General features: G+C 47.5%; 1 protein-coding gene across 4 annotated transcripts in view; it reads right to left on the minus strand.

The window, feature by feature from the left end:
• Nucleotides 1-23,682, minus strand: part of PEBP4 (phosphatidylethanolamine binding protein 4) — a 259,035-nt gene that overhangs the window by 129,141 nt on the left and 106,212 nt on the right. For all 4 annotated transcript variants that reach the window (XM_089773858.1, XM_075910840.2, XM_075910835.2 and 1 more), the window contains one exon: nt 10,834-10,932. In XM_089773858.1, coding sequence (XP_089629984.1) covers nt 10,834-10,932 — 99 coding nt within the window. The remainder of the gene's footprint in view (nt 1-10,833; nt 10,933-23,682) is intronic.

Consider the following 23,682-nt stretch of genomic DNA (forward strand, 5'->3'; position numbering starts at 1 on the left):
TCCTCTGGCTACTGGCCATTTTGTGTGTAGCAATAAATAAATATTCACTGGGCCAGAGGGAGGCTGGCTGAGTAGCCCACGGGATAGGACGCTTTCTTAACCTGTGGGAGAGTCAGATTCAACTTCCTGCTCTAATGAGTAAAACAAAACACAGGGCTATGCAGCACTTTAAAGACTAACAAGATGGTATATTAGGTGATGAGCTTTCGTGGGCCAGACCCACTTCCTCAGATCAAATAGTGGAAGAAAATAGTCACAACCATATATACCAAAGGATACAATAAAAACAATGAACACGTATGAAAAGGACAAATGAAATTTCAGAACAGAAGGGGGATGCAGGGGAGGGGGGAGGTAAATGTCTGTGAGCTAATGGCATTAGAGGTGATAATTGGGGAAGCTATCTTTGTAATGGGTAAGACTAACACGGCTACATTTCTATCACTACTCTAATGACTAATTATTTAGAAAAAGTGCAACAGCTTCACCAGGAGAATTGAGAGACGCTCTTGCCACACCGGACCCCAAACTTGCCAGTCATCTGGATTCATCTGGACCTCGCACCTGGTTCTCTCCCTCCCGTGCGAGTGCCCGAATCCCCAAGCCACGGCCTGCGCGAGTTCCTCACCGTCTCTCTCTCATCAGAATTTCCAGCCTGCACCAGTTAAAGTTCCGTCAAACCCAGGGCGTTCCTGGGAAGCGTTTCATTTAGACTTGTGTTTTCCGATGAAAAACTGCTTTGTCCAAAAGTTAACGACCAGCACTAAGCCCAACCCATTTCATCAGGACGACACGGAAGCAGAAATGGCTTTTGCTAACCATGCGCTGGAGCAGGTGACCTAGAGGTTCAATTCTATGCAGTTACTCATTGGTTGCCTAATGGGCCCTGCACTTCTCTCCTTTCCTAGGCTATGTCGACACTGCAGCCTTTTGTCGGCAGAGACAATGCAACTGAAGAGCTCATTAGAATTTGTTGCGCCGTCATTTGCATATTCTCTGCCGATGCTTTTTGCGGAAGAGGTTTTTGCGCAAAAAGAAGCTGTGTAGACGGGGCCGTTTTGTGCAAAGAACCCCTTTTGCACAAGATCCCTTATGCCTCAAAAAAGGAGGTATACAGGATCTTGCGCAAAAGGGTTTTTTTTGCGCAAAACGGCCCCATCTACATGGCTTGTTTTTATGCAAAAACCTCTTCCGCAAAAAGCATCGGCAAAGAATATGCAAATGACGGCGTGACAAATGCTAATGAGCTCTTCATTGCATTGTGTCTGCCGACAAAAGGCTGCAGTGTAGACGTAGCCCTAGAGGGCCAAAAGCGCTTCTGTGACGTAGTGGGGGTACCTGGCTGGTTTCTATGCTGCTGGCTCTGGGGTAACCCCCACTGGCTGCCGTGGGTACCACGACCCAGCAAAACAGGATGAGTCACTATGCAAACCAGTATGGCCAGACACCCCCCATGGAGAGGAACAAAGGAAGGTGGAATGCTGCCCTGGCTGGGGGGCAGGGCTGGAAGAGAGGTAGTTAGTTGCTGTCTGAGAGCATGGAGGAGACAGCCTAGGGAAAGGGGCTGGAGTTTAGGGGCCCAGTCTCCCCCATCTCAAGGGGGCCTGAGGCATCCTAGCCCAGCTCTGTAACCAGATTACATCTGTGCTGTGCTGTATCCTGGAGAGGCAATAAACTTCCTCTATTCCACCGGCTGGTGCAGTCTGTTTGTGCCATTTCGGGGTGCAGGAGACAGGGGACCCCCAACGCGCCGTCACAGCTTCCTTTTACACATGCCCATTGCACTCGGGGCCATACAAATGCCTCATGCAGCCCTAACAAAGCTAAGGTGCTACTGAACAGCTGCCCTCAGACAGCAAGATCCCTGACTTCTTAGACATGCCACAGATTAGCTCCAGATGTAGGGGCAGATCCCCTGCTTGCATAACCCAGCCTCGTGCACCATTGACGTCAATGGTACTATAAAAAATTACACCTGAGGATCTGGCCCATCCAAAGTATCAAGTCCGAGTAGCGGAAGTTCTGAATACAACAGCTCTCGGGGGTTCCTGTCGACTTCAAATGCTGTACCAGTGTATCGCTCCCTCTCCACATGTCTCCTTTATAAGCAGGGGCCAGGTCAAGGGGTGACTCTGGAACCACAACTGAGTTCTAAGCGCTTCACATGCAAGGTGATGTCTGTGGGCTCTCTGCAGTGGTCCCACGCTCCGCCAGGATGCTCTGTGCACCTGCAGTGCACGTTCTCCAGAGCAAGGAGTGTCTCTAGAGTACATACTGGGTAGCACCCTGAAATCCAGGCATCACAGAATCTACTAGCTGATTTTTCATATGCACCATTGTTATTATTTTTTTTAAACATCGGCGATTCCAATACTTTCTCTGCATTTCTCTTTTCTGTCTACTTCATGTATGTATTTTGAGTTGTCTCTTTGATTTGCTATTTATTTTAGAGAGTTTGTCTGTCGGATCAAGAATTCTTCCTAAGCGGTAAGAGCTGGGACCAACCGAAGCAACCCCATTCCAGGCACATCCCATTTTCCTGGCACAACGAAACCCTTACATTGCTTTAAGGCATAATAAGAGGAAGCTGCCTGCCGAATTTGGTGGTCCCGGCTCGTACCGTTTAGGAGGAGATCTTGATCAAATAGACAGACAAGCTCTCGAAAATATATAGTAGATAGAGGATTGGCTTCCATTCCGGGGAAGACTTGTCTGCCCTCCCTAGCTGATAGTCTGTGCAGCTGATGTCTCTCTGCCTGAGAAGAGGCCACTTGACCAAAGGGAAATCCATAAAGGTCAGGGCCAGAAGGGACCACTATGGCCTTCCAGCAACCTGGCCTACTGCACCACGCAGACCAGAGAAGTCCACCCAGATATTCCTGCATCCAATTGCTTGAGCTGGGGGAGGGGCAGAAGAGGGAGAGGGGGAGGGATTGTGTGTGTGTGTGTGTGTGTGTGTGTGTGTGGGTGTGTGTTGGGAGAAGGGTATTAAATGAATCAAATAGAGGTTCTGCAATGTAGGTGGAGGTTAAAGCCCAGTTCCACAACCCCCAAGGCTTCCGTCTGCCAACCAAGGAACAAACCAACCAACCAATTAGTCGCTGAGTGGAAAGGCCCACTTGCGAGGTGTATGAAAATGTGCAACATGGAAGAGCAAGTGGAGAACCCACATTGTGTTTCAGGAGCTATGCATTAACACACACACACACACACACACACACACACACACACGGCAACGCTAGCAGGGTCCTCCTCTCTCCCTTCCCTGGCAAACCTTTAGCCTCCGTTCCAGCCCCTGCCTCGAACCGTTAGAAAATTCCATAACTTTTCAGGTTAATAAAGCTCTTGTTTGCTCCAGATTGCACCTGTTTCTATGGTGACACTTGCAACCCAGAACCCATTTATTCACCAAGACAAGGGAATGCTCTGAAAAAAATTCAACTGGTATCAAAGCAAATGGCTTGCGAAGTCCCTCAGCGGCACGTGGCCGTGGCGTGCGGACCCAGCACGCCCGAACGGGGGGGGGGGGGGGCTGTTCCCTTCGGAGGGAGCGGCCTCCTCAGAAGCGGCCCTCGGCTCCCCGACCCACTGACACAGGATGAAGAGATCGCAGCTGACACGCCAGCCCCCTTCTCTTAGCATCACACAAGCAGCTTGCTCGCCTAACACCCTACTGGGCCCTCGTTTCACACAGCTCCCGTGCTGCGCGGAAGGAACAGCTGTCGGCGTCCCGCCTTCCTCGCTCAACAGATTGTTTCCTTTACCGTCCCGGCTGCTTCACCTTCAGGCATCCGAGTGCCCCTAATGAGAACACCTGGAACGCTCTGAGAGGAGGCAGCAGGCCCTTGTCACGGGACAGTCGCAGCTGCCCACCTTTTCCCTCCGATTCTCACACACGGCAGAAATATTTCTGAGGGGCCAGATTCACAGAGGTGTCTCGCAAGCAGCCGCTTGAGGGAATGGAAACTGGTGGGTTACAGCTGGTTCTTGAGAGGCAGGTCAAGAGGGTTGTTATCAAGCATGTGGATAACGGGGCTGAGAATGAAAGCACCTGGGTTCTTTTCCCAGTTCGGAGCGGAGGGTAATCGTGTGGTCAGAGCCAGTGGCAGGGTGGTGACACTGGGAGTCGGGAATATTGAGTTTCGTTTCAAACTCTGCCACTGACTCAGTCCCTTTGACCCTGGGTGAGGCTCTTAACCTCTCCAAAGCTCATTTTCCTTCGCCATCTCGCAAAGACGCCAAACATCTTCCCTTGTGCAAAACCTCAGGCTAGCTCTGCCGAGCAACAGATCAGTCCCAAGGTGGGTCTCTCTCTGCACTCAGTCTCCTGTAGGAATTCTCCTGGCTGGCAGAGTTGGTTTCCATAACAACTTTCTGTTACAAACATATTTTGATAAAAATAAAGTTAAAACAGCAAGGATTTGGTGGAGTACAAATTTGCTGCGTTCTCTCTCTCTCTCTCTCTCTCTCTCTCTCTCTCTCTCTCTTTTTGCTCTCTCCTCCCTTTCCCCCCCACCCCACAATAGGGGGAACAAATAAAAAGTAAAACATTGCATTTGAAGGACAGTATTTTCACCTTCCTGTCTCTCTCCACACTTAATACAAAATGAAAAACCTTGTTTACTGGATTTCTCTGTAAACTGATTCCATCCTTGCCTAGTTACCTGATGCTCTACAGTATATACAGGATAATGTGATAAATTCATTTCCAATTCACTGCATTATCCTTTGAATATTTTAATGACTCATTGAATGGAGTAAAAAAAAAAGCTATTTCAAATGAACAATTATGCTGCATTAGAGTAAAGGCTGATTATATTTAAACACTGCTTGCCTGGATAACGGGACATATCGACCTCCGCCTATAAGAGCTAATTTGGCTCTTATCTCTAAATAATTTTACACTGCAAATTACCATGAAAACCTAAAGGGCTTTAAAAACATTCATCAAAAGATATTATTCCACTTTGTAGCAACATTTTTATTTAAATTATTTTGAATGGGAGTGAAAGCATCTTTCGTGTGTGACAAGCAGAGAAACAGCAGAGCCATCGCTGATAAGGGAATGCAGAGCGGTATGGCAGAAAGTATTCGATAGATTAAGACCCAAGAAGTAACAGTCGGGTAGTGGCAATGCTTTGGACTGAAACCCACACCTCCACAAGGAAATTCAGCACGAACACCAAGAATTGGTGGCGTGCCAAGGTACTGCAGAACGTAGAATGGTACTTAGCACTTCTATAATGGCGTCCCTGTGAATAACTCAAAGTGTTTCATGTGTATTAGAGGTTTAAGTTTTCCCTGTGGATCAGTATAACCTCTCTTGTGAACATCGGAAATGAGGCAAGGTGATCTTCCCAAAGCCACTGAGTAGGCCGGTGGCAGGGCTGGGACTGAAGCCGAGTTTTTCAGAATCATTTTCATGTGCTTTAACCACTATCCCAAGGGCGTGGGATAGCCACACTCGGACTTGCACCAAAATAACAAAAGGTTTGAATACACCACTAAGGGTTTCTCTACAAATGAAGACTGTTCCAGATTAAGGCCGGGTGTGAATTTAAAATGCAATAGCTATTCTGGAGCGACTCCATTTCGGTGCCAGTTTATGTGCAGACAAGACCATAAATAGAAGCTATCTGGAGCAGAGACTTTAATTTGCCAGGGAACTGATTTTCATTTACACCAGGGGCCAGATTTTTAAAGGCACTTAATAAGTGTCTAACAATGCAGCTTGACACCCAGTGAGATTTGCAAAATCAACGGGAGCCAGAAATATCCCACGAGTTGCTGAGCCTCATCTTGTGTGATTATATACCTTAGGCATCTATCGTTCCTAAATACCTGGTCCTAGGTTCCCATTACATCGCGCTGATGGTATAAAAGGGGTATTACAGTGAGTCTAATGGTCTTGGTGTAACTGAGATCCAGTGTCTCTGTACAGCCCCTAGCATGAGGAAGCCCCGATCTCTGGCGTCCCTTGCTGCTACTACAGTATAAACATTAATAAATAGCTTTGAAATGGATCCAGTCCTGTTTCTAGTTACAGACTCGAAGTCGGAGATGGAAAAGTGCTATTTGCTCCCACTTACTCTGTGCCCTGGAGGCCACTGCAGGATTTTTTTCTTCATTTTTTTCCCCCTGGGCTTTATCTAGTCCAGTGATGTGAAATAGGGATGGGAGACGGCCATAAATAAGAACACCCCCGCCTTCCCTTGAAGCTTAGTCCCTTGATAGAATGAACTCTCTCTCAGCCTTTGAGGAGGTACGCAGATTTCTACCCCTCTGCTCCTCACTTTAGGCTTTCTGGTTGGGAGTGGAAACAGAATTGCCTAAAACTGTCAGAAGAAAACCTTGCCTTGCCATTTGGGTGAACTTGTTTTGAGGAGGAGCACGGAGCTTTAATCTGTATCCCTCCCTGCTTTCCTTTAGAAGCTCTTTTATTTTTGCAAAGATGACAATAATTAGTAAAAGCTAATGCACCGGAAGGATCTGTGTACAGAATGGAAAACACGAGCTCCGGCTTTTTTTGCATTTAGTAAATATTAAAATTAATGAGAGACTTTCAGGACCCTGTTGTTAGAAATGCAGAAGGGCTCCTGTGAAGGATTTTTGTACATGAATCTCTGCAATTATTCTGAATGCTTTATTTTTTTAGCCAATTAGGAAATGCATGGAAAGTATTAATATCCAATTTTAATTTGCTTAATATTCCCATTAACAATAAAAAGTCTAATTAAGGTATCTGTACAAAACGCCCTTAGCAGTAATTTCAGAGAATAATAGAGGAGAATGACTAGATATATCTTATTAAATGCATGCTGCAAATTAATTGATATCTTAATTAGACTTTAGTACTAAGATTATTAGTTAGATTGAATCTGAACTGAAACACCTAATTTTTAAAAAATAAAATAAAAGCAGGCAACAGAGAGAGAAACAAGCTGCTTTTCTAAATGTTGTTTCTCCCAAGGTACTGATAATGCAATGAGAGAAAGGTTGGAAGTAATGGAAGGGAGTTAGCCCAATAACAATAATAATGCTCCCTCCTTCTTTTGTGTCTTCCAGGCTGGGATCACACAACCCAGTCACAAATTAACTCCTCTGCCACTCTTGAGAGATAGGCAGGCATCCTTCCCACTAACTAAATCACAAGCAGTTTAAGTGATTTGACCAAGCTTGCATCCTGAGGGAGCGGGAGCAGAATTTAGACCTCCACTCCCAAGTCTCCGTATCTACAAGACTGTTCAGTCCTATCAAAATTCTCCTGTTTGTTCTCTCCCCTCGCCATCAATGTAAATTCTCATTGAGCCTTTTATTGTGAGAAATTTGATCCCTGAATCGCATGTTCTTGCTGTTTATCCCTGGGTGGGCTCTAGGACACTGACTCATGGCAATCCATTCTCGACAGTCACACCATCGAACTGCTAGTGACTCAATAAATGTGTGTTGGGATTTTTGTTGTGAGACTGTCCTCAAAAGTTTCCAACAGGAGGACTAACCACAGCATTAAAGAAGGTCTCCTCCAAACAACCTGTGCTATAGAATGCAAAGGGTGCTGTTCAACCAACCAACACCAACTAATTGTCTTCACATCCAACACTTGCATCCTGCTAAAGGAAAAGGGCTGGAGAAACTACAGTCCCTGTTCTCTGATTGATGAAAGTGTAAAAGGGTTGAAAATAACCTTTACCCAAATCATCTCAACTGGAGAAAATCCCAGAATCTATGGTTGACATGTTTCCTTGCAAATGCATTTTTGACACACACAAAAGTGTAGAAAATGGTTGAAATGTTATGTTCTTTCTAATAAAAAACTTGATTTTTTTCTGGAAAATATTAGGTTGTCAGTTTAGGTGTGCTCCCCCCCCCCCCCCCATTAAAAAAAAAATAATGGAAAATTTTGAAGACAATTTTCCCCCCACATTTCTTTGCAAAAAATAATTGGCATTTCAGACCAATTCTGTGCTAATGTATTAGGTAAACAACCACCTACCTGCCTTAATAATACTGCTACTGCGTGTTTATATAGCAACCTTTCATCCCAGAAAGTTTCACATACAGAACCACAGAAATGCAGCTACCTCTGGAGAGGCGCATGCGACATTTTAAACACATTTTGAGAAGGGAGCAGAAAGCAATTGTTGTCCAAGAATGCTGAGTTATACCCTAGCACTTCTGAAAAGTCTCGTTCAGAAGCAACCCAAGTGGGGTGCAGAGGGATTGGGACCAGACCGCACGCTGACTGTCGGGGGGAAAAATCGCAGCGCAGAGATTTGAAATATATCGGTGAACCAGCGGCAGAGCTGTGCAAATGGGGGTGTGTGGGGGGGGGGGGGTGGAATTAATCAGTAAATAATTGATTCAGCAACAGGCATGTGTGTGTGTGAATTGAACAAACAAATTGTGAGTATTATTCAGGCTGCTCTTCCCCTATGAAGTCTCTGGTGGCCACGCAGAACCTGTTGGTCGAGGGCCACCCAAAGGGAGGTGCAGGGTCTGTGTGTGGTTCAGTTCCCAATGTCCTACATCCAGCCTGGGAAGAGGAAGTCTCAGCAGGGATTTGAACCTGGGGTTCCAGGGAAGCGCAGGTGTGATGCTTTGTCGCTGAAGTCAAGAACTGATGTAACTGCTCAGCTCTGCCCCTCTTACTGGCTTCTACACTGCGCTTCTGTCTCATCCCACTGCACACACCAGCTGGTTTTATGCGCATTTGTTCCATGCTGAAGGGCTGATACATACACACATCTCCTTGTAGAAGTAACTAACCCCATGAAGCAAGTGGCCTGAGTCTCACTGGACAGGGATTTCCTGGTGAGTTACAACGATCTCATGCTGGGTAGGATCATTAAAATTAAACGGATAGACTGTCAGTCAACACAACCCAGACCCCAACATTAACCTGACCCCCCCCCCAATAAACCCTGCTTTAATGTGCACTGGTGACGCTGAGAAACCTCACTAGCCTCCACAGTCTGCTCATGTCCCAGCTCCTCATCCAGCCAGCTGAGCAGGAAGGCGGGGGTGTGGCAAGTTCAGCTGTATGCTGCCAGATCCAGCATGGAAGGACACAGGGGAACCAGCATCCAGGTCAGCAGAGCTGCAGCTGCTCCCACCCGGGCTATGTTTGGCCTCTGGAGTTGCACTGACTGCCACGCCCACTCCACCTGTGCCATTCTTCCTGCATTCCACTTGCCACATGCTGTCGTGCCAAGTCACATGCAGACCAAACATTTGTGCTCCTAAGATTCTGGGCTTAAAGCATCAGCAGGTGACTGAAGCAGAAGGTTCAGAGAGTAGAACACCTGTGATTTCTCTTCCCCCAAGTGCTAAAGGGTGTATCTCCATCCAGTCTACAAACGGAGGAGGAGTGAGAGCTAAAAACAGGCAGTAGTGAGTCAATGAATAACTTCGCCCTCATTCCTCGGTGTAAAACTCCGCTTTCTAGGGCACGGGCAAGCTTTGTTTCCAGGTTTCCTTCTCCTTGCGGCCATGAAAACGATTTACAATGATCTGTAACAAGACCCTGGTGAATGCGAAGGAAGCCTGGTGCCGGTTGTTCTCCTCCCCTGCAAGATGGCTAGTCAAGACCCAAACCTGAAGCTGTGTACAGCAAATGAAGCCAAGGAGGGAGAGCAATGGATCATCGATCATAGAATCCTAGAACTCTAGATGACTTTGGGAGGCCATCAAGTCCAGTCCCCCGCCTTCACAGCAGGACCAAGAACCAGCTAGAACATCCCTGACAGGTGTCTGTCTAACCTGCTCTTAAACATCTCCAGTGATGGAAATTCCACAATCTTAACAATAAATTGTAGGCAATTTATTCCAGTGTTTAACCACCTTGAAAGTGAGGAAGTTTTTCCTAATGTCCAACCTAAACCTCCGTTGCTGCAGTTTAAGCCCATTGCTTCTTGTGCTATCATCGGAGGTCAAAGAGAATAATTTTTCTCCTTACTCCTTGTAACTCCCTCTTAGGTACTTGAAAGCTGCTATCATGTCCCCTCTCAGTCTTCTCTTTCCCAAACTAAACAAGCCCACTTCTTTTAGTCTTCCTTCATAGGTCATGTTTTCTAGACCTTTAATCTTTTTTGTTGCTCTTCTCTGGATTCTCTCCAGTTTCTTCCCATCTTTCCTGAACTGTGGGGCCCAGAACTGGACACAATACTCCAACTGAGGCCTAATCAGAACAGAGCGGAAGAATGATTTCTCACGTCTTGCTCACAACACTCCTGTTAATACATCCTAGAATATCATGTTTGCTTTTTTTTTGCCACAGTATAATATTGTTGACTCTATTTAGCTTGTGGTCCACTACGACCCCCTAGATTCCTTTCTGCAGTGCTCCTTCCTAGATAGTCGCTTCCCATTTTGTATGTGTGAAACTGATGGTTTCTCCATAAGTGGAGGACTTTGCATTTGTCCTCCTTGAATTTCATCCTATTTACCTCTGACCATTCCTCTAGTTTGTCCAGATCATTTTGAATTATGACCCTATCCTCCAAAGCACTTGCAACCCCTCCCAGCTGGGTATCAGCCGCACATTTTATAAGCATACTCTCTTTGCCAGTATCTAAATCATTGATGAAGATAGCGAACCAATCTCAATATCAGCAAAACTCAGTAGAAACAGTCCTGTAAAGTCTCTTTTTGGGGCTCCCCCACAAACTAACCCAGTGCCACCCTGGTGACTTAAAAGAATGATTATCCCTGATTTCAACTCGGGCTAAGTTCTGGCTGGAGGAAAAAGTGAAATGAAAGTATTGAGCAACATTGCTAGGTCTCTGGTATGATCTTAGGTCAGAGAGAGAAGAGGAAAATAGGCTCTGTACTCACTTTGATGTCAATGACCACCCAGTGTCTCCAGAAACGATATTTTGGATTAGCTCTGCTGGGGGCATCTGGATCAGCCATGATCAGCACGTACTTCTTATTCTGAAATATAAAAAAAAACACACCCCTAAGCTTTGACATATGCAGGCCTGCAGTGCTTTCACAGTTCAGCGGGAGGGAAGAGTTCTTAGGGGAGAAGGCAAATCAGACTGTGACCTGGGACTTTGGCTATGTCTAGACTGCAGGCGGATCTTTCGAAAGAGAAATCCGCTTTTTCGAAAGAGAGCACCCAGCGAGTCTGGATGCTCTCTTTCGAAGACGGCCTCTTTACATTGAAGAACGCCTTCTTTCAAAAGAGGAACTTTCGAAAGAAGGCGTTCTTCCTCGTAAATTGAGGTTTACCACCATCGAAAGAAAAGCCGCGTTCTTTCGAAATAATTTCGAAAGAACGCGGCTTGAGTCTGGACGCAGGGGAAGTTCTTTCGAAAAAAGGCTACTTTTTTCGAAAGAACCCCTGAGTCTGGACACGGCTTTTGGGATTCTCTGCTGTTATCTCTGTTGAAGTGTCAGGGTGGGCACTACAATCCCAGCAGGCACGTTGGGCCTGTGCTCTGCTCACTAGCCCAGTCTCACCCCTGTGTGGCGCGTTCCTCACGGCTGTTGCAACCCACTCCTGTGGGACTCAAGTTGGGCTGTGTAGGCTGGGCTGTGTAGGTGCCCCCAGGGGGGAGAGTTACTCACAGGTCAGGACAGAGTCTGCCTCTTGCCATATTGTGTCTGTCCTGAGGAACATCACCCTCACAGACATCAGTCCAGGACTTTCCCCAGCACAATAGTTTCCCTTTCTCCCCCACTGTAAGAGTTAACTGGCGTGCGACCCTCAAACGAAATGAGCCGTAAAAAGGTGATGGTTCCTGTTGCCGAGGGCTGCATGCTAAAGCCTGGATTCCTTCTCCTGACATTTCATTCCTCGGGGCTGAAACTTCCTCCAGGAACTTGCCAAGGAAAAATGGGCTTTTGTCATCTGTCCAAAGACAAGGCACCGGCGAGAATTTTCCCCAGCCACTCGCTGACCACATCCTACAGCAGAGCTGCACAGAGAGACGTGCCGTGACACAAGGGGCTTTCCGCACAGAGTTTGGCACTGGAAATGAGGGACGGGATGGCTAGAGGCTGATCTCAGAGGCAGAATCTCACAAGCCCTGCTTGTCGGCTGTGTGAACAGCCAGGATATCAGGGGGAGGAGGGGGAAATCTCCCTGCCAACTAAACAAAACACAGACTAAATTAATCAACTGGGCACAAGAAGAGCTCTTGTGCAAAAAGGAATTATTCCTAGTAGAAGGAGGAACCCCTACACCGGAAAACCCCCCTCTGTTCTTTCATTTTATTTGCACAAAACTGTGCTTGAGGTGTGGACGCTCTGTGAGTTTTTGCGCAAAAACCCTGTAGTGTAGACCTAATCGAGCAGTGGTGGTTCTTACTATGTGGACACCTGTCCCAACCTACAGGCATCTTGATCCCGCCAGTGGATAGACAGCAACAAAAGTTTCATCCCTGCCTTCTGGACTGGATCTGACATGGCTTCTGGATGCTGAGCAAAGGAAATCCACAGAGCTCAGTGGACTTGGCAGGACACGGAGTTCCAGACGATCCTGCAAACACTTATACCAGTGTTTCTTAAACTTTTTAAGACTGAGGAACAACAAACAATAATTTTTTTTATGAGGAACACCAAGGATTTTTTGTTGATAAAAAAAAGGTTAGAGGGGAAAAAGGGTTGGGGGAAAGTTATTGATGGAAAAAAAAGGTTGCCTGCACCTTTAAGGGTGGCCATTTTGAATTCTATTGTTCTCCGTGGCACACCGCCGACTGCCACAGAACACAGTTTAACGAACACTGACTTAGACCACTTAGGCCATGGGTGGGGGGCATAGGAAGTGAGGGAAGGCTATGCCTTCTCAAACAGGAAGGCTTGGCCCCATCCACACTCTGCCCCCAGCCTTAGCCCATCTCTCGGGCTTCAGCGGTGCTGAGGCAGTGGACCTTCCCCATGCTCCAGGGATGGGGAGGCTCATGTGGGAGCCTGGAGGTCTGCCGCTGCGGTGGTGGGGAGGGGGGAGCTGCCCTTTCGATGGGCTTGGCTTCCCATGGGGATGGGCCTTGGGCATAAGAGGCGGGGCTGAGGGTTTGCCTTCCCCATCTGTGTGTTCACCCACCGCCCATGATTAAAGCTCACACAATACGTAATGCAAACAGGCTAATAAGAGCGCACGATGGGTCCACGCAGCAACGTCGCAGGCTGGTGGCACCAATTCCACAGCGCGCCTGAGGGGCGACAGTTCTGACTCTGGCTAAGAAATGTAGCCACGTGACTCCCACTGAAAGGAACAAGAGCGGCGGAGCTCAATCTCCTTGCTGCTATGGAACAATCCCAGGCAGAGGTCCCCGCTCCTGGCTGGAGCTCCTAGGTGCTACCACCATACAAATGAATAGTAATATTATGGCATGTTAGCTTCAGCAATTGCACTTGAGATAAAGAGCATGACCAGGCAGCTCTGGGATCTTCTAATGGCAGGTCTGTGCTGGCTGAGTTTCAGGTGCGAACATGAAGGGTTTTAGCTGGAACAGAGCAAAACACCGTGTGGACACTTAGGGTATCTTAATAAATCGATTAGGACCAGATTGCAGCTAAATCTAAATAAATCGTTCAGACTATGGGTGTCCAGACGGGTTTGTGCTGACTTTACTAATCTGGTTCAATTCCTCTGATGCAAGACTGTGGGTAGACCAAAGCCCCGAAGATCTTAAAAGCCTGATGCTACAAGGCAAGTTCCCAGGAACAGACCAAAGTTCAGATGAGGGATTCAACTCTGGCAATTCTTGGTTCCCAGGCAGGGTTCCCTGTAAGCTGGGCACGTGTGCAGTCATCCAGGAGAGATTCAAAAGCTGCCTAGCTGATTAGCAGAGTGCCCACAACTAGGTTTGTGTTTTCGGTGGTGCACATTCACACAGGCCTCGGTGCACATAAACAAATTTATTCCACACATAGATGGAAAAGATTAGAGGGTGCATTGTTCCCAGGACTGTGTTCTGACTGCTAACCCATTCCGCCCCACACTGTCTGCTGCTCTGCGCTAGCAGATGCCGCCCGAAATATACAATGAAAATATTGGATGGCAACACTAAAACTGGAGCTTATGGAAGGGAGGAAAATTCCCAGGCTGCAAGTGTGAAGGAATTTGAGTTCTAACTTTAGGTGGGTACGTGGCTGAATGCTGTGTTTGTGAATCTCTTGCTTCTACTTCGGCGCCCAGCTGGTGGGAACAGAACGTGTAGTCATGGGACTGTCATTGTGTGCTGTCCAGGTTAACATGTAGCATTTCTATTACTATTAACAGACTTTCCGCTCCTCGCTCCATCTGTTCTTCGAAATAATTGCAGTTGTACAGACCATGCCTTCGCTATAGGCAGGCTCTGGGGAGAGGATAGTGCTTTTGTGCAAAAAAAAAAAGTGTTAAAAAATAACAGCAAACACGAGAATAGAGTGCGAGTGAAGTTAACAGCAGGCTCAGAATTCGGTACAGATTGTGGCCTATCGAGGCGGCATTACGCAGAGCTTTGGGCTGGTCCGGCGAGGCCCGTCGGCGTGAGGGAAGAGGGGTTCTCTCAGTGACAGGCAAGCTCCATCCCCACTATGGGTGGGGGTTTTCTCCCCTCCCCCTCACTTCATTCCGACGTAGCAGGACTGATTGCTCTGAACCTGGGTTTGCCCCGAGGGAGGGGGGAACGAGGCAAATGGTTCCTGGTAAGGAGCCAAGAAGGATTAAACAACAAGGGCATGATCCTTCCTCTGCTCCCCAGCAGGGTGTAGTTAACTCAGGCTGATGGCAGGGCGCAGTGCAGTACCCGGCCTTAGATCAACAGAGTCAGGGCCAGATTCATAGTGACTTTCTCTCTCCACTTGGGACAGGGATAGAGGCAATGGGTGGAGGGGGATTTAATTACTTTGGTTCTCCTCATACCCTAGGACCGTGTAGGACCTTTAGTCCTGCTGTTTTAAGAACATAAGGACGGCCATATTGGGTCAGACCACAGGTCCATCTAGCCCAGTATCCTGTCAATGCCAGGTGCCCCAGGGGGTGGGAACACAACAGGAAATCATCCAGTGGCCCATCCCCTGTTGTCCATTCCCAGCCTCTGACAAACAGAGGCTAGGGACATCATTCCTATCCATCCTGGCTAATAGCCATTGATGGACCTAACTTCCATGAATGTATCTAGCCCTTTTTTGAACCCTGTTAAAGTCCTAGTCTTTACCACATCCTCTGGCAAGGAGTTCCACAGGTTGTGCGCTGCATGAAGAAATACTGCCTTTTGTTTGTTTTAAACTGACAGGTTTGGGCTCTTTGGCTCTACTTGCCGTGCATGGATTCAGGGATGCTCCCTGTGACGACGCGTCGGGGTTTTCCCATCTCCTGCACCCCGAAATGGCATGAACAGACTTCACCAGCCAGTAGAATGGAGGTTGTTTATTGTTCCTCCAGCACAGCGCAGCACAGATGTAATCTGGTTACAGGAACTGGGGCTAAGAGGCCTCAGTGCCCCCCTTGAGATAGGGGAGTCCCAGCCCCCCTCCCCAGCTCCTTCTTCCCTGCCTTCCAGCCAGGAACTAACTAACTCTCTTCCAGCCCTGCCCCCCAGCCAGGGCAGCATTCCACCTTCCTTTGTTCCTCTCCATGGGGGGTGTCTGGCCCTACTGGTTTGCATAGTGACTCATCCTGTTTTGCTGGGTCGTGGTACCCATGGCAGCCAGTGGGGGTTACCCCAGAGCCAGCAGCATAGAAACCAGCCAGGTACCCCCACTACGTCACACTCCCTACCATCTGGGCTGGGAGAAGGACACTTATACCAACTCAGTAGCTGCTGGATTCACCCAGAGAAGGATTTCCAGGGGCACATTTCAACCTTACCAGACCCATTTATCGTGCCAAAGGAACTGACAGTCACGTGCATGTCATGTGCACCATGCAGAAACCACGTCCAAGCAATTAGCAGCAAAAGGTGAACTGCAAACAGCTTGGCTCAGCTACGGATGCTCTTCACAAGTTCTACCAACCCCCCGGACTGTGCTTTGGGGTCATTACTCGTGAGTTACACAGGCTGACTGCCGCCTCTGTGACAGTCTTCCAGCTCAGCAGTTCCAGAGACCCAGGACACCCCAGTGCCTGCTGAGGATTGGGATGTGTGGAGATCCTCAGGAAGCCTGAAGATGCCAAGTTTGTTTGAAGTCTGACCAAGAGCCCCTCCTTCTGGTGCAAGAGTCTCTTCTGCAAAAATGGTGGCTTATTAGGTATGCAAATGAGGCTCAGCAATATTCCATGCTTAGTCTCATTTGCATATTTATTGCGCAAGAAGCCGCGAGTGTAGACATAGCCTCACTCGCAGGCAGCCCTTGTAACCAGTCCATGCTTGCACCTATAACAGCACCACACCAGAGTTTTAAACCCAACCTAGGCTCACTCTAGAAGTTACATTAATGTAACTTTACAATAATGTCTAGATGACATTATCGGGTTGGCACATTACAAAGCCAATTTCTCCTGCCTCTAACATGTCCATGTTCACATCAAAAGACATGAATGGGACACACCCAGCCCACTTAATTTGCCTCATGAATATAAGTCCTACAATATAGATATTGTTTTCTGTTATTTCCACTCCAATTCATCTGATGAAGTGGATTTTACCCACAAAAGCTCACGATTCTAAATATTTCTGTCAGTCTCTAAGGCAGGGATGGGGAACTCAGGCCCGGGGGCCGGATGTGGCTGCCAGCTTGCCTGGATCTGGCCCCTGAGGCTCAGCATTGGGGAGCCCATGCTGGTGCGCTGCCCCCCGCCCCCAGTCTCCCATCCCCCTGGGCTGGAGCACACAAAATCTACTAGCCTGGCCCCTGCTAGACTCAGTCAGAAGCGTCTCACTTTGCTTCTCACTTGTGTGCAGCCCCCAACTGATTTTTCTGTGGGTCAGCAGTCCTTGACCCAAAAAAGTTTCCCCAGCCCTGCTCTAAAGCCACATCTACACCAGGAAATTATTTCAGATTTACTAAATTCGACTTATGAACTCCCGATTTAACAAATTCGAACTTGCGTGTCCTCGCTACGGGGAAGCATCGAAATGAGTCCCAGAGAGGCTCCGTTAATGTGGACGCACTACCTTGGACTCAGGGAATAACACAGGGGAGCTGCGTTGGCACCGGAATGGCCACACTAATGTTATTTGGGACTCACAAGTTCGGAATTAGGTTATTCTTAATGAAAAGCAGGAGTACAGAGATCGAATTCTGCCACCCCTTATTCCAGAATAATGGGCGTGGTAGTGTGGATGCACTTCTTACTAATTTGAATGGGGAGGGGGATATTTCAGAATAAGGTCCTAGTGTAGACCAGGCCTATGGTCCAAAGGTCTCCTGCTTGTTGATTTGGTCTAAACAAAGACATTAATTATCTTACCCATTACAAAGACAGCTTCCCCAATTATCACCTCTAATATCATTAGCTCACAGACATTTACCTCCCTTCCCCATTCCCCTTCTGCTCTGAAATTTGATTTGTCCTTTTCATATGTGTTCATTTTTTTAATTGTATCCTTTGGTATATATGGTTGTGTCAATTTTCTTCCACTATTTGATCTGAGGAAGTGGGTCTGGCCCATGAAAGCTCATCACCTAATAAACCATCTTGCTAGTCTTTAAAGTGCTACATCATTTTGTGTTTTGTTAAGGCTACCTCTCTGAGACTTTCTCAAAGTTACTGTCGTTGCACACTGAGCACAGGCAAAGGGGTTCTGGCATTTTAAGCTGGTGGTGCACCAGCCTGCCAATGACACGGAAGCCCAGATGCTGGTGGATTTGTTTTTTTTTTTCACCCCAGATTGGACATGGGCTAACGGCATTAGCACCTGTCAAGACTCCAGAGAGGGAATCAGTCCAGAGTGAAGCAGGAGCTGCTCTGCTTTCTGACCATGAATACATCCAAGCGATTACCGGAGAGGAGGGGACTCGGTTTCAATCAGAAAACTCTTCAATCCTTTGGCATCTCAGAAGGAACCTGCATGGTTTCTGCAGACGGTGAAGGGAGGGCAAGAGGAAGGAAAAAGCTATTTCCTCTCTATGACCCCTAATTCTTTAGTTCTGCAAATAAATGTTTCAGCTTTCCATAGCGCTCTCTCCCTTTCCTTTTCAGTGCTAACGAACCCAGAGAGCTAACGGCCTTACACCTGCAAGCTGCCTGCTTGGCCAGAGCCCTCCCTGTTCTGCCATTGCTTTGCTCTGTGTGGCCTTGGGGCTCAGGATATATTGTGTCTACACAGGTGGGAAGAGAAGCCCAGGGGATTCCTGGTGATATTCCAGATGGAATTACTTGAGAGTAGCATGTGCGGAAGCAGATATTCCGCTCTCCTTGTACAAGGGGCATCATCTCTTCTCAGTGTGTTTTTCCAAACGCGATGGGATATTTATGGACGTCCCTTGACTAATGGCATGACTCTGTCGTGATCACTCTAGAAGTCAGTGGCAAGAACAGAATAGAGTCCTCGGGTGTGTCTACACAGCACCCTAAGCGTGAAATAAGATACGCAATTTGCGTAGCGCAAATTGTATATCTTATTTCAAATCTATTTCAAAATAACGCGCTATTTCGAGCCCTTATTCCTCGTGCAACAAGGTTTACTGGGATGGTGAAATAGTGTGCCTGTTATTTTTTAAAATATTTTGAAATAACGGGCGGGTTGTGTAGATACGGGGGAGCTATTTCGGGATACCTCTAGTATCCCCAAATAGCTGTGCAGTGTAGATGTACCCCTAGTCTAGTACCTGAAACTTCTTCTCTATCCCATATGCTCCTATGATTGTAGGAGATGGACCCATGTCAAACCAGGGTCATTCTTTGAACTCTATAGCGTCAGTTGTGCATCCCCACAAAGGTCCCACCACTCAGACTGCTGTGTGACTCAGTTTCCCAATCTGTAAAATAGGGGTAACACCGAACTGCCAACCTGTGATGGGGAGAGGGAAGAATTAATTAGTTCCCGTCTGGTGCGTGCTTTGATGATGGAAAGTCTAAGCATCACGTTTTCGCTGTTAATTGCATCTGGGGGGGAAGCAGCTCTATATATAATTATCGTTTTCTTAAAGCATGAGCTGTTCAGATCAGCCATACTTTTGGAAACTTGAGCGCGCAAGGGCTTTGTAGGAACCTGAGAGCGCATGGTAGGCAGGGAGGATTGGGGTAGGGAGGGGAGATTAATGTATTGAGGCTATGCTGCCAGAGAGATCCAGAGGAGACAGGGCTGCACAGGAATTAAAGCTTTATCCAAATGAAAGCAAACAGGGTGTTAAGCAACACACATGTAGAGCTAGTGGTTTCCTAGGTAACAAGCGCACCATGGAACGGCCACACGTGCACAGCCTAGCGCATTTCTGCTGGCAACTGAACAATGCAAAGGAATGAGTCAGACCCTAGGCTTGCAACACAAGGACGGTTTGACTCCTTAGAGAGGGACAGTTTAAACAGACTGACCCCAGACTGCAGCCTGAAAACTGGAGCAATTAAATAAACAGACTGCCATCTCTAAGAGCTGTGAATTGTCACACACACACACACACACACACACACACACACACACACACACACGTGGGGCGGAGGGGTTGTTCTGGAAGGAAGCGGTGAACACAGAATATTTGGGGAGAGGAATGGCCGGGAGAAAGCACTTTGGGGTAAATCTGAGCCATTTTAGAAAAACTCATGCAAAACGCATAGTTTGCCTGTCCGTTCTTGATGAGAGAACATGATCTTGGTAACTAATTGACCTTTCACTATCAGTGGTAAATAGGCCAATGGAGGTATGATAGGAGTTACTATAGAAAACTTTTCCTGGGTGTCTGGCTGGTGAGTCTTGCCCACATGCTCAGGGTTCAGCTGATCACCATATTTGGGGTTGTGAAGGAATTTTCCTCCCGGGTAGATTGGCAGAGGCCCTGGAGGTTTTTCGCCTTCCTTTGTAGCATGGGGGCATGGGTCACTTGCTGGAGGATTCTCTGCATCTTGCGGTCTTTAAACCATCATTTAAGGACTTCAATATCTGAGATATAGGTGAGAGGATTATTCTAGGAGGGGGTGGGTGAGATTCTGTGGCCTGTATTGTGCAGGGGGTCAGACTAGATGATCATAATGGTCCCTTCTGACCTTAAATTCTATGAGTCTATGCGTGATGCAAAGCAGGGCTCAATGCAGCAGGCCTAACTTCGCTTTGAAACGTTGGGTTCATTTGTCCTTCCAACTGACGCGCCAGACTGAGGTGGGGAGAAACCACGGATCCACCATTTCCCCCCATCTCGCCCAGAGACTTACAAGCTGTCCTGCTAAGCCGAGTAGACGGGTTTCGCACCCAGTCTACACCTTGCTCCTGTCAAAGAGCATAAATACGCTTTGGCGACATCTGATATCTACCAGGGCTAGATCACGTTCCAGTTCCCTCCCCCATTGAAATAATGACTCTGCTTGTGCTCCTGCATTTGCCTTCCATAACGGCAAAAGCATTTGACACCGAGCAACCTTTGGGACAGCTAGCGCACCGCTCTCAGTACCCGCGGGCGCGTACCATCAGGAATTCTTGGAGTTTGGCAAACTTCAAAGAGTTATACCCTGAAAAGCCACCTGTTTATTGGATGCATTCGTGTCCCCTTACTCGAGTATCTCAGCAGCTCACCACTGTTCATGTACCTATCCTCCCAACATCCCTCTCTGTTATTATCCCCATTTTACACATGGGGAATTGAGGCACAGAGAGATGGCAGGGATTTTCAAACTCTGAGTCGTGGCTTGTAAGTGCAAGCTGCTAGCTGGCCACGAGCTACTTTGTTTACCTGTGACTCTGCAGGTCCAGGTCATGACAGCTCCCATTGGCTGTGGCTCGCTGTTCCCAGCCAATGGGAGCTGCAGGAAGTGGCATCCCAGTCCGCACCGCTTTCTGCAGCTCCTATTGGCTGGGAACGGTGAGCCACAGCCAACGGGAGCTCTCATGACCCGTACCTGCAGAGGTGCAGGTAAACAAAGCAGCTTGTAGCCAGCTAGCAACTTGCTCTTACAAACCGTGTCCTAGAGTTTGAAAAGCCTTGGGTTAAAGAGCTGGCTTAGGCCACGGAGGAAGTCAGCGGTGAATCAGGAAACTGACGCTGCCTCCCAAATGAGCACACAAGGCCTATTTCTGGTGGGTGGTTCCATGATTGGTGCGTCTACTCTGCCACGAGGGATGTGGTTGCAGACGCACCTGAGCCAGCTCCGAGAATAGCCACTGTGAAGCTGCAGTCGCACGCCCAGGAGCCGAGCTATGTATGTGAGTAGCTAAGCTTGTGCTATCGCATCATCATACTTGAGCTAGCGAGATCAAAGCTAGCTTGGGTATGTCTCCACATGCCACGGTCACATCACTGTCTGGATCATGGCCATACACTAACTAGCCATCAGGTCTGTCCGGTTTAGGAGCAAAGAAATATTTCCTTTTAGGTGCCAGTGCAGGGAACTCAGCCCGAGAGCTGAGAATCAAGCTGGGTTTGTTCTGGCTCATGAAAAGTCCACATAGCGAGCAATTTTTATGAATTCCAGGTTCCTCTGCTGTGGCTAATAGGAGGGAAAAACAGGAGAAAGAGCGAAATAAGCCAATGGGAATCGAAACACACATAAGGAGTAGAGCTGATAGAATTTGTAATCACTTTTTTTTAAACCACTCAAGTTTCACGGCAGGATTATTAGCCCAGTTTAAAAGAAGATACACAAAAGTGGACCGTCCTGCCTAAGGAGCCAAATGGTAATATTTGTGAATATGACCCAGGCAACCTGGCACAGTCTCTTTTGCTCTAATCACTAGACCACACTCCCCAACCCCTCCCTCTGCTGTAAAATGCTTAAAGGAGACTTCATTGATTTGATACGAGACTGGAATTCCAACACAATCTTTGGTGCTGCTGAGTCATTTGTTAGCCAGTCTAGAATATTTGTGTTTGCTCTCCCTCATCTCCCCAGGGACGAGGCAGAGCTAAGCCAACCAAATATTTATGCAGTCTAATGGTCTAATAATAATTGATTAATCCAGGATCATTAAAGTCAGACTCTAAACTTGTTTGGTGGTCTATTCTTAGACTGAGTCTATAGAAAAAGGCTTTATTTGGTATCAAAAGAGAATGGCTTCTTTTTGCATAGCAAGTGAGAACTATTAAGTTTCTTCTGGTAAAACAGCAATTGTTACATTCATCTGGTAATGTTATCAAAGAAGAAAAAAGACAGCATTCAGGGAAGGGGTCTGTGCCCTTAGTAGGTATCTGTGAGACTTATTAATACTAATGCTGGATGAATACATGTATGCAACATGAAGAGATTGCCACTAGATGCAAACCTAACTCCCATAAAACGTTAGTGGGAGGTGAAGAACATCACCCTCTGTTTCATTAAGGGGTGTGCGAGTTTGTGTGTATGTGTGTGTTTTTAAATGGCTATTATCCTTTCCTGTAAACACATTCAGAGCAAATGATTGTCCATGGAAACAGGCTATGAAATTACTTCATAATGTGCAAGTCCACAGAATAAGGGTGGGTAGATTGGGGTAAGGCAGGAAAATAGTGTTGGTTCCACAATGATCACAACAATTTAGGGCCAGATTTTGATGAGTTACACTGCGGTGAATCTGGAGCAAAGATACTGAAGGCAGCAGAGTTTATAAATCCAAAGGTTGGAAGAGACCTCAGGAGCTTATCCAGTCTAGCCTAATGCAGGACCAACCCCAACTAAATCATCCCAGCCAAGGCTTTGTCAAGCCGGTAGTTATGCTGTAACAGAATCTGCCTCTTTTAGTCTTTTCCCGGCACAGTCTATAAAAGGTAAAGTCAGCCTATGCAACATCATACTTAAAACCCAAGCAGCAGAGATGGAAAATAAGATTGTCTTGGGAAGCGAGGCTGCCTTCCTTCACAACAGCGCTAAATTGTCTGCAATTGATAATGATGACGGCAAACATATTCTTTGCATTTCTCCAGAAATAAAAAGTCTCTATAAAAATCTGGAAGGGACAATTCTGCTCTCGTCCCCCCCGCCCACCCCACGCTCTCACTTTTAACACGCACAACGGGGTGATTGGACAACTTAGGCCCCGCTAAAACAGACGTGCTGGAGAGAAACGACGTTAACTAAATGGCAGCGAAACCAGGAGTTAAAATAAAAACCTACCCAAAATCAAACTGAGGTCGGGGGCCGCGGCAGCCATTTCTTCAGCTGGCCATGTGAGACCCACTTTTCCTGAGATCCAGAACATTCCTTCCTGATCCCTTCCACCCTGTTGTGATTTGCACCGTGTCCTGAGGAGACGGCCTGGGGAACAGTTTAATTATTGAGGACGCTACCTTGTCCCCGGGGTTCCCGTTCAATCACCAAATGAAGTGGATGTGTTTTAAAAACCGGAGGAGGTGGCAGGAGGCGAGCAGCCCCGGTGACAGCGCCCGGCTTTCCAACTCAATCTCTGTCACACGAGAGGACGCGTCGACTGGTGACATTTGACATTTTTCTGAAAAATATTTTGATGCAAAATGGCACCTCCGTCACAAATTATTTTCAGAGTCCTGCTTAAAAGAGATAGTGCGGGGTGACATTTGAAAACAATAGGCGACGCGAAGGACTGTTGTTCCCCGGCCACGAGGGAAGGGGTCAGCTCGGCAGGGGAGGTTCCTGGGGGCCCAATTGCTCCCTGCCTCACGCCTGCTGCAGTTGTTCACACTGGGCTGGAGCGAGCGTTCAATGCTGAT

The sequence above is a fragment of the Pelodiscus sinensis genome, chromosome 28, assembly GCF_052426305.1.
Source record: "Pelodiscus sinensis isolate ZL-2025 chromosome 28, ASM5242630v1, whole genome shotgun sequence".
Lineage (NCBI taxonomy): Eukaryota > Metazoa > Chordata > Testudines > Trionychidae > Pelodiscus > Pelodiscus sinensis.